General features: G+C 42.0%; 1 protein-coding gene across 1 annotated transcript; it reads left to right on the top strand.

The window, feature by feature from the left end:
* The first annotated feature begins 5,874 nt into the window (after positions 1-5,874).
* On the top strand, positions 5,875-10,964 carry CNR1 (cannabinoid receptor 1). The gene has a single exon (XM_042818429.1). The coding sequence runs from the start codon at positions 6,039-6,041 to the stop codon at positions 7,458-7,460; it is 1,422 nt and encodes a 473-aa protein (XP_042674363.1). The 5' UTR covers positions 5,875-6,038; the 3' UTR covers positions 7,461-10,964.
* The last annotated feature ends 613 nt before the right edge of the window (positions 10,965-11,577 follow it).

The raw sequence follows: 11,577 nt of genomic DNA, 5'->3' as shown, positions 1-11,577 counted from the left end.
TCTCTGAATATGTGATCTTTATGTTCCTTGGTTTGCTTAAAAGACAAGGGGCTCCAATCTATGCTTCCCACTTCCCAAGCGTGCTGGAGTATCAATTAGTGCCTATATTTCTGGTTGTTTAACTCTTGGTGTAAAGTGAAACAACTCAAGAGTTCACAGAAGGCCGGCAGAACAGACGCTGTCATGCTTAGCAATTCTGTAGCAAACGTGGCAGAACTTCATCCCTGCCTCAGAAGGGCTTGAGTCCCTCTGCACTGAGGTGGCTGTGTGTGCCCTGGCTGGGTGGGAAGTGAAACAGGGCGTCTATTCTCTGTGTCCACAAGGCCTAAGTAGGGTGGGCACAACTGAGGAGGGAGGAAGTGAGGCATTTTCTTTTAAAAACATTGTCCATCACTAGATAATGCTTCTTTTTTCCTTCTCTTTTTTTGTTCCCCAATTGTTTGGCTTTTGTCATTCAGACTGTTGGCTGCAAGATGCCTAGGGGGTGTCGTTTAAGGACAGCTCACCCCCAGATTAGAACAATCCAGCCCCCATCCTGCTAGAGTGCAAATGGTGTGTTAATGAGCATAAATAACCAGGTAGCTGTGGTTTCTGGCTAATTAATTTTCAACTTACTTACAAGAGATATCTTTCAGCATAAGTAGCAAATTTGGCTCAGCACTTGCATGCAGCTATTATCCCATAGCTGGCAGCGCTAGAAACTGCACAGTGTTGGAGATGCAGTAGTAAAATAATAAATAGGAAAGGGGTAACATGGCTCTCATATTCTCAACGTTCGTTTCTTGCTGAGTCTTAGAGTGACATTTCTCAGGCTCTGTTTCTTTCTTGAAGGCATGGAAACCTCATCCTGTCTTCAAAGCAGCATTGTTCATCACTGTATGGGATGAGGTAATTATTAGCTATATACATTTTCATTTTATAGGACAGTTTTAATTCCTGGAGGCCAACAGTTACTGTAGTAGATCTCTGTTCTTGTGCATGTTTTCAGCTGAGTGCACATGGTTATAAATTACTGCTCTTTCTCCCAAGGCAGTATTTCTGGACCTGGTGGGGTTGTGGTCCCAGCATTCTGGGCACTGTGCAGACTTGTCAGAAGAGACAGCCCAGCCCTCCTCTGAAGGACTTGCAAGCCTTATCACGTGGAGCAAGTCTCCTTCCTGCATTTGTGTATCTTTGTGCATTCAAAACTGTTTCAATTATACCTACTTGTCCTTTAACCTGTTCTTAATTAGCTGTCGCTATTGTAGAAGAAATGTATGCGTATGGAGATCAAAATATTTTAAAATAGAAACTCAAAGGGTTTGATTGTGGATTTCCCTTTCTTGTTTTGATTCCTTTTCTTTTCATATCAGCGCTATTTCAGTTATCGGTATCATCACTGTATTGCTTGTAATTACTTTCTGAGGAAGAACATCAAATGTTCACTGTTTCTATTCAGGCTATTAATATTGCTCTATCAATCATCCCCTTTTGAAAATTATAATAAATTCTGCCCTTCTTTAGATAACTACTAAAACTTCCCAGTTTTCCTTCTCCCCCAAAGCAGCAGGAGAAAATAGATTGCAGCATTTTAAGAAAGTCACCTTCTTGTTCCTTGTGTGAACTGGTCCTGTGGCAAATGAGAAATTAAGAGGAGTTGGAATTCTCCCTGTTGTCCGAGATGAGTTCCCAGCCTTTTATGTATTAACTGATTTAGATTTTATCTAAGGGGTCTTGATACTCTGCTAGCACCTAGACATTCTGTAAGCTGTGCAGAACCATGCAGCGAAGGGCAGTGGTAAGATTTGCCCTTCCCTTCACCCACCCATTCTTCAGATTTGAAGGATGGAGAGCTACACAGTTGGGAGTGTCTTCAACTGTCAGCTGATGTTTAGTATGTTTGGACCCTGGCAAAGCAGGCTGGAAGAACAGGATAGATGAAGTTAAATCCAGGTCTGAAGACAGCTCGCTGATGTGTTCATAAAAGCCACTCCATCTAGTGGCAGCTGCTTTGCACAGCCAGTCTGACAGTGCCAGCCAGGAGCCTCAGGTTTAGGAGAGAAGTAGCACTGTCTAAAATGGTGTGAAGCTATTGGCTTTTCTGGTTTTATTCTTCAGGATAAAAGACACTTGAGGTTTTTATCTTTTTTTTTTTTTTTTTTTTTTTTTAAAGATAAAAAAAAATTTTGGTTTTTTTTTTTTTTTTTTTTTTTTTTTTTTTTAAATCATGATCCATCATCAGAATTCATTACTGTGAGTTGCTGCGTGCTCTCACATAAATACACTGACAGTTTTGAGTGCCGGCATCGGCAAGGGCTCTTACTCATCTTTAATCATCATTTCTGTTCTTCTTAGAGCCATTTTAAAATAAGCAAAGTTGTAGAGGTCGTCGAGAAAAAGGAGCAAGCTGAGAGCTTCAGGGACTCAAATCCTCAGCAGGAAAAGCAGCTCCTGGCTGGGCAGGAGGGCTTTCCCTCACCAGGCTCTGGGCTTAGCTGCAGCATAGAGCCCTCTCCCAGAGCCTCTCTCCAAAGGAGGGATTGACACGAGGGGCTCTCATCTGCCAGGGAGGCTGTGAAACTCTTCAGGGCTCCCAAGGGCAATGTTTGTGGGTCTCAAGTCATTGGTTTGTGTTGAAGGGAAGCCAACGGGGAAGAACTGGCCATGTGGCTTCTGATGGGATGCTCCTAGCTCAGGGGCCATGCCTGCCAGGTGCACATCTGTGCCTGCAGACAGTGGAGCTCAGTACTGAGCATCGTGTGGTACCAGCTCTCAGACCTCACCAAACAAAGGGACCAACTTTTTGGTCTGTGCTAACCTGTGCATCACCTCAGACCCTAAACTGGACACTTCTGGTAGCCCCGATGGCAAAGTCCAGCCTTGTTTTCAGTAGGCAGCCAAGGAAAACATTGTTTCAGTGCATTTCAGTATTGTAGTTTATACTGGGACAAGCTAGCATCTAAATTAAAATGTACTAAATTCCAGTGAAGTACAATTCCAGATCACGTGAATGGCTGTTTTACTGCAACTTTAATAAAAATCAACTGCTGCTTGAATAGGTGCATGCACACATACTGCTAGAAATTTCCAATTATGATATTCCCAGCAGCAAACAACAACAAAATTAATGTCAGCTGCATCCCCCAAAGCCTAAACTGCACCACTAATGAACTCTCAAGTACTCTCAAAGAAAACTCTTTGCAGAGACAATAAGGTAGAAATTACTGTAATAATCTGAATATAAGAATACTGAGAACAGAAATCATTGAAATTCAAAGTAAGACTTGCCTCTCCTGATCCCATTAACCATGTTGTTAGCATAGCATATGCATGCATGGTGATACTGTCACATAGCTCACTGACACCTCTAAAAGAGCACAGAGGAATCCTTGTTGTTTCATTTGTATTTCAAACAGAGGTAGGAGTTGTAGCAGGGCTGGCACCTTATGATGAGGCCATATACTTAACGTGCCTTCAGCGGGAACTAACTGCCTCATAACAATTTGTTTGTCTGTCTGGCAGAAGTGTTTCGTTGCATACAATTTTCAAAGCTTTACTCAAACATAATCTTCTCGACATGGGGCTGTGGCTGTATTCATTAAAATGGTTGTCTTTCTTCTGACAGAAATAAGTCAGAGTGTGTGAGTACCACAGCCATCATTACGTGCTTATAGAATGACTTGGGTTTTGTTCTTATTCTCAGTATCTTTCAAATGAATACCATTTTCTTCACTCCTGGTTTTAAACTGATGTTATAAAGCCAAGTCCAAAGTTGCCAAATTTTACCCAACACACGCTTGTCAGCAGAGTCATTTTTGCAACATATACAATCTTCGAAAACTACCGGGAACATCTGGAAGCTGCCTTCTGGAAGAGAAGTATCTTATGTGTTAGATGATTGCAGTTCATTTTTAATGTGCACTTCAGCGGCATTTCCCTCCTGCACTAATTAAGCCCTCAGAATTTAATCCCTTAATATATTTCAAACTTATCTAATAATTATTTTATTTCTTGTGGAGCAACAATGTCTGTGAAAGCTGACAGTGAGTATCTGTGTTGCATATGGGACTGTCCTGTGCATCCTGGCTTGTTTGTAGCCCTTCTTGCAAGCGGCACCGACACTGCAGTGTCTTCTGAAAGTGAGGGTTCATATTCTTCCTGTAATGCTACGTGTCTAGGCCTACTGAATAGAATGGGAAACATTCTATTAATGAACTATGGAGGCAGTCTCAGTTGTTAGATACCAAGTCAACACGCACTATAAATATATCAGTTGCCAAATGATCTTGGCTTCTTTTGGAAATCCTCATGGTTTCTCCTCTTTTTAAGTGTTATTGCAGAATTGTAGAATCATAGAATTGTGTAGGTTGGATGGGATTTTAAAGATGGTCTTGTTCCAGCCCTTTGCACCTCTTTCTTTCAGTTTTTATGGAAAAACTTGGATAAGTACAGAGCATATTTACTTTTTCAGAGTTGTGATCAGTAAGTACTCTTGATTTTGGCCACTAATCTCTGGTGGCCTTTCTGGACATTTATTGTCAGTTGTGTAAAGTGAAGAAGTTACATCAGCGCAAGGCTGTGTTCAGCTTCAGGGATTTCTTGAGCATCTCAGACAATTTTCTCCATTCTAAAAGCATGAAGAAGTTTGCTTTTGTTATTGCTGCTGATGTAATCATCTGAGTGTCCCATAGCAGATGCAGAATAGCTGAAATAATGATTCTAGCTCTTTGCATTCACTGACTGCCACTCTGGCAATGGAAGGGGACCTAAAGCAGGTGTTCAATGTATATTCAGGGAGTGCTGCGTGGATGAAGTTACATAAAGGAGCACAGCATAAAAAGAGCTGTGTTACATGTTGATGTACAGATGATGCTTAGTTGGTGATAAGCATGCTCTCCCAAGGGTACCGTGACCAGGAACTACATCCTGCACAAATCATCAGCCTCAAGCAGAAGCTTGGTGTAACAGAACTCAGAAACTGATGGCTCCCTGTGCACCTTCTGCTGTTTCCCAATTCTGAGGGGACTGAGTGTCTTTGAGGGTGTCCTCAGTTGAAAGAATTACGTTGCCACATTTCTCGTGGGATCAGTGGTTCTTTGGTCCCTCTCACCCAGAGTTTTGGCCACAGCTTCGCACTGCTGCCAAACTTTGCGCCATGTTTTTCTCAGTAAACGTGAACTCTCCTGATGGAGCCTTCCGATCCAGACAGAATGAGTCATTGTTACACCTGCTGATTTTGCAGTGCTGCTCATTTTTCCTGAAACTGTGGAGAGAGCTAGGTAAACACCCACTTTGCCTTGTAGTCTGAGCATCCTGGTTACTTAGGTTTGCTTAGATAGGAATTGAATTGAAACTTTATCCAGGTTTTGCATTTATAGATAAATGTGCTATAGATGCTGATTAATTTTCAATAATAATCTCAGAATCTTAGTAGACCTCAAATTACTGTGACAGAATCATGTGAATGTGCTGGCATACTGGGTGAACTGTGAAATTTAGAGTGTGTGGCTCTTTCTCTGTTCCCTGCATTGTCAGGTTTTCAAAACCCTTGGTGCCTTTTGAAAGGAAAGCAATAAAGGTGATGATTCAGTTTAATGCTGTTCTTGCAGTGGCACTTGGTATTATCTAAATGAAGCAAGCCCAAGGAATATTGGTCTGCAAGGTACTTAGCAATCAGAAGCTAAGTTCAGATCTAGAGAAAAATATCTTCCTGGTGGAACAGCTCAAAACGTTTTGATGAGAAATGAAAATTAACTTTTGTAGAATACTCAGTGCTTCGTACTTCCAGTTTTTTTCACCACTTCTAGGGTAATATAATTTTAGTGAAATCCGTGTGATTTTTTCTGAGTGCTCAAGTCATTCTGACTCCTGCAAGTGGTAAAGGCTAGACCTGAACTGAATACAGGAGGAAGGTCAATTTTGACACAGTTCAGCTTAGTTGTTTGTGCAGTTTGTCTCCCTGTGTGTCTTAATAAAGTTTGATCTTTTCCCCTTCTAGGATTTCCTCAGATGTCTTTTTCCATCCTCCAAGTCTCTTTGAAACCAACAAGACTGAGGTTATGAAGTCAATTCTAGATGGCCTTGCAGATACAACTTTCCGAACAATTACAACAGATCTCCTTTACGTGGGCTCCAACGATATCCAGTACGAAGACATGAAAGGCGACATGGCATCCAAGCTGGGATACTACCCCCAGAAGTTCCCTCTCTCCTCTTTTAGGGGTGATCCTTTCCAAGAAAAAATGACTGCAGGAGATGATCCCCTGCTAAGCATTATTCCCTCAGACCAGATCAATATCACAGAGTTTTACAACAAGTCCTTGTCCACGTTTAAGGAAAATGAGGAGAACATACAATGTGGGGAGAACTTCATGGATATGGAATGCTTTATGATCCTGAACCCCAGCCAGCAGCTGGCCATCGCTGTGCTGTCGCTCACTCTGGGCACCTTCACAGTCCTAGAGAACCTCCTGGTCCTGTGTGTCATCCTCCACTCCCGAAGCCTTCGGTGTAGACCCTCTTACCATTTCATAGGCAGCCTGGCTGTGGCCGACCTCCTGGGCAGCGTGATTTTTGTCTACAGTTTTGTTGATTTCCATGTTTTCCACAGGAAGGACAGCCCCAACGTCTTCTTGTTCAAGCTGGGTGGAGTTACTGCCTCCTTCACTGCCTCTGTAGGTAGCCTTTTTCTCACGGCAATAGACCGGTACATATCTATACACAGGCCGCTAGCTTACAAAAGGATTGTAACCCGACCAAAGGCTGTCGTTGCGTTTTGTGTGATGTGGACCATTGCCATTGTAATAGCTGTTCTTCCACTGCTCGGCTGGAACTGCAAAAAGCTCAACTCCGTGTGTTCAGACATATTCCCTCTCATCGACGAGACGTACCTGATGTTCTGGATCGGGGTCACCAGCATCCTCTTGCTGTTCATTGTCTATGCCTATATGTACATACTGTGGAAGGCGCACAGCCATGCTGTTCGCATGCTTCAGCGTGGCACGCAGAAAAGCATAATCATTCAGAGTACAGAGGATGGGAAAGTACAGATCACTAGACCTGATCAAACTCGTATGGACATCAGGTTAGCCAAAACCTTGGTCCTTATTCTAGTCGTTTTAATCATATGCTGGGGTCCTCTCCTCGCCATAATGGTGTACGATGTCTTTGGGAAAATGAACAAGCTCATCAAGACTGTCTTTGCCTTCTGTAGCATGCTCTGTCTGCTGAATTCGACAGTGAATCCCATCATCTACGCTCTGAGGAGCAAGGACTTGAGACATGCTTTCCGGAGCATGTTCCCCACCTGCGAAGGGACTGCTCAGCCTCTGGATAACAGCATGGAGTCTGACTGCCAGCACAAACACGCCAACAACGCGGGAAACATGCACAGGGCTGCTGAGAGCTGCATTAAGAGCACAGTTAAGATTGCCAAAGTGACCATGTCTGTCTCCACAGACACGACTGCTGAAGCGTTGTAAGTCAGAGACTTCTCAGCGTTGTGAGAAAAGGAGTTAGTTAAAAAAAAAAATTAATTGAACAACAGAGAATACCAAACCCGTGGTGTAACGTGTTTGTACCTCCCTGTAATATCTTTTTGATTTGTCATTGTAAGCTAAGCAATGGTTGTGTTAAGAGTATTACCATCAGCCAGTTCTTCGAGTTTTACAATTAGGGATCCAAGCTAAATTTTCAAAAGTTGTTTTGTTGGTTTTTTTTTCCCCTCAAAAAGTGTTTACTGGATAATAGCGAGTTTCCTGCAAGAGCACAGAAAAAACACCAAGCTAGCAAAAGTTCCTTTTTGGGATGTGAAGAAAAATTGTGAAACCTAATTGAAAACTAATGCATCCTAAATCAATACCATTCAATAAGAAAAAGCCTTGTAATCATGCTGTCCATCTAAATGTGAAATGTATTTCATGTCTGTAAGTAATAGGAGTTTTTGATTTTTTCCAAAAGCGGCAGTGCTGAGTTTTAGAAATTTTGTAAAATGTGTCGTGTCCTGTGAATTGTATGCTGTTTTGTTATGTGTTATTGATATTTGTCCAATTAAACAAAGTGATAAGGTAGATTTATGTGGAAATAATGTGAAATGTGATATGTATACCCCATTGAAAATACTTACTGTATTTGAAGAGTTCCTATGAGCTATTTTGGAAATTTTACACTTCTAGTGGTCTTCTGTGGATGTAGGGGAGAGGCTTTGCGTTCTTTTACTAAAATTACTTCCCTACTACCTTTTATTTTCACATGCATATGAGAATAACAGCAACAAAGGAATAGAGAAGGAATATAAGAGAGGAATGCTCTGGTTCAGACTTTTAAATACCGCTGCAGAAGGACATTTACTGTTGTACAGACTTATCTCCCTTCTCTTGGGTGTTGTGTGAATATGAACGCTGAAAGCGAAGGTCCTGGATTTTGGCTCCTTGAGTCACATGCTGGTGCTGGACAACTGAAAACAGCATGTGTCCAGCTCCATGTGTGATGTAATCACTGTGCCATCGATGTATACTTGAAGTGTGTTGCATTCCTGTACCCCAGGTTTAAGCCAGTTCAGAGCCTGAGATGCCGGACTCCAGCCTTCACTCAAAGAGGAGGAAGTATTGTCAGATTTAGGCATTTTCTTATTGTGTGAGCGTGTATATAAATAAATATCTATGTGTGTGTACGTGTGTGTGTGTGTAAGTATAATAAGTGTGAGTCATGGTAGCATAACTAAGATAGGACACTATGACCAAATGTAAGCTGTATTTCTTGTTGCACGCTTTGCACACAAATTCTGTTTCTAAAATTGAGTTCTTCCAACTGATTGCTGACGAAGGTACCATATTGCAAACATACAGATCCAGCACTAAGGGGTGTATCCATGTGCTAGAGAAAACAACCTTCCAGCTGTGCTTGAGAATGAAATGCAGCGAGACAGAGTCAGGTGTGAGCCAGCACTGACCACTGGAGTGGATGTTGAGGGTGTTATGGAAATGGAGTATGCTAGGAATAAAGGAGCATTTCAATCCTTTTGTATTCAAATCTGATTGTGTGAAACGAGGTGAGTCTCGCTGTGAAACTAGGTTACAGAGGACAAGGTGTGATTTCATCAGCTTCCAAGAAGTTGAAGTTACTTGTGAAAATGGAGACTCTGCTCTATTGAGGAACTGTGTTTGACACCTGGGATTTCCACAAGGAGGATGTTGCTAGTCTTTTAGGCATGGATACTGTCACACACTGAAGGTACTGTGTCCCGTTCTCTGCTGCCTTCCTCTTTTGGACTGTTTCCTCACGCCTTTCCTAACTGCTTTCTGCCAAAATGGCTGTGGATGTGGCCTAGCCCACTAGCTGCCTGGTGCGTGCCACAAGTAGAGTGACTCCCTCAGTGACACTGGGCCAGCAGAGCTGCTGTCCTGCAGTGGGCTTACGTAGGGAAGGAGAGCAGGGTGGTAGCCTAGAGGTTGCTGACCATCAGAATGTCTCCATGGTGTTTGGAAGTGGTAGTGCAGGCCAGAGCAGCTGGTAGCAGAAAAGGCAAAGGTGAGCTTAGCTGGCAGCTCTTTGGTGGCAGAGGTAGCTGTGAGTTCAGGGCATTCAGATACTCTGTGTGTTGGCACCTTGCAGAGATCTCCTCAGGAGAGATACTGTGCAGCACAAGTTATGGGAGTATTCTCTTCCACCTCCCTCCCTGCAGCTGACCTGAGTGGTGGAACAGGACATCCCGCCCCTAAGTGTGTCAGGGCAGGTCTTTCTCGTACCTAGATGTAATCCTTCCTAAAGCAATCCTTTTGGAGAGGAGGGGGGAATCCCACTTAAATGTTAAGGTATTTTAAGAGCCATTTTTGAAACTGTCTTCTTGTGAATTAAACGCAAACTTTGTGGACTTTCGTCGTGCATCTGAGTTCTAAATTTTATGTGATAAATCATGGGACAATGGGGCTGTCTTGGCACTTAACTTGGTGCTTACTGATAGAATAAGAAATAGCATCCTGTGAAACGTTACCGTCTATCATCAGGATCTTCATTTGCATAATGAGTTTTTCTAAAGCTCTGGGAACTGTGTCAGTTCACTTAGAACCATTTATTCAAGAGGTGGCAACTACTTGTCTACAAGTTGCACGTGGAGTGGGACGGCCAATTCATTAGCAAAACCTGCTGCCGTTCTGAGATAAGCTGTACTTCACCTTCAGCTCCAGCAGTTCCCCATTTGCAGCTGACTACCTTCACCTAGTGATAGCACAGCCAACCTGTGCTCTACGGCCACCCACACTGTCACCACCCAACCAGTGATAGTTGCCATTATGTGTACCTGAAAACTCCAAATGTCGTATAGCTGTAAGAAGATCATTCGTGTTACATGCGTGCAGAGTTAGATTCTCAACAGTCTTGATTGTATATTTGTATAATATAATCCCCGCGACGCTGTGCAATCGATATCTGCGTTTTCTTGCACTGGTCTCTGGATGAAAATTGTAGTGTGTCTGTTGCGAGATAGACAGCGCATTTTGCCTGCTGTTACTGGGCTGAATGTATGTAAATAAGTGGGAAAAACAAAAGTCATCTGTACAAGCAGTGGCCTAAAAGTCTGTAATTGTTGAGTAGGGCAATTGTTGAAGTTGCTGTGACATCTCAAATACTACCTTTGAATAAACTGTTTACAAGGTCTCTTGAGATGCTGTCTCATAGTGAAAGGAAAATACTTCCTTGTGATAATATAACGTAAAGAAATGGGGCTACCTGAGCTTTTTATTTCCAGTGTTTCAAAGTGGACAACATAACTCTTTATTGTCTGTAAATCTAACATTATTACTTCCTCTTAGAAGAATATTGTATCATTAGGTGTTTGTTTGATCTGGTAACATCCTTGCAACTGCTGCAATATTTTTCACTAGCAACATGTATAATAGTTTGTACACAAGTACTGTTCAGATTGTCATGAAAAGTAGCTTTGACCATTTACCTACCAGTAGCAGAATAGTATTTCTGTAAAGTTTCCAGTGTACTACTACCATATCATATTTTATTTCTATAATGTAATTAAACTGTTATTTATTCAAGGAAAAAAAGAAGCATTTCTCTACTTTTTTTTTTGTTTGTTTTCCAAATTTTGAGGTAATGAGGAAGCCACGTGATGATGCTGCCTCATCCCACAATCTGGTGCTCTACGTTTTGTTTATAAATTTGTCTGTCAGATTCTGAAACAACTGCTTAAACTACTTGACGACAGGTTGTCAAGCTTTGTAGGGTTTACTTGTATGCTGATATCTTTGAAAAAGGAGGTAGATTATGTATTTGTGTATTCAGTACTATGGAGACAAGAGAAATGACATAGTTAAAACTGAATCTCCTGCTCCATTATGTAGGCAATTTCCCCTTTCCTCTGTATTAGCAAAACATGCAATAAATCTCTTTTGCCTTCGTCAGATGCATATGTTTGCACACAGATACCACATTAGAAAAAACTCATACTTAACAAAGACAAAACACAAAAGAACAGAAGAAATACAAATAAAACAGTGCTGCCAACATCATCAACAACTTAAAGTAGTTTTTGGTGGTGTAAAGGCAACAGGCAAACAAAAATTGGTCTTGTTTTGGCCAATGCCAATG

This window comes from Centrocercus urophasianus, unplaced genomic scaffold, assembly GCF_019232065.1.
Source record: "Centrocercus urophasianus isolate 14NV4802_14NV808 unplaced genomic scaffold, USGS_Curo_1.0 seq_10, whole genome shotgun sequence".
Lineage (NCBI taxonomy): Eukaryota > Metazoa > Chordata > Aves > Galliformes > Phasianidae > Centrocercus > Centrocercus urophasianus.
The sequence above is the reverse complement of the archived record's forward strand: the minus strand, read 5'-3'. Positions and strand labels throughout refer to the sequence as shown.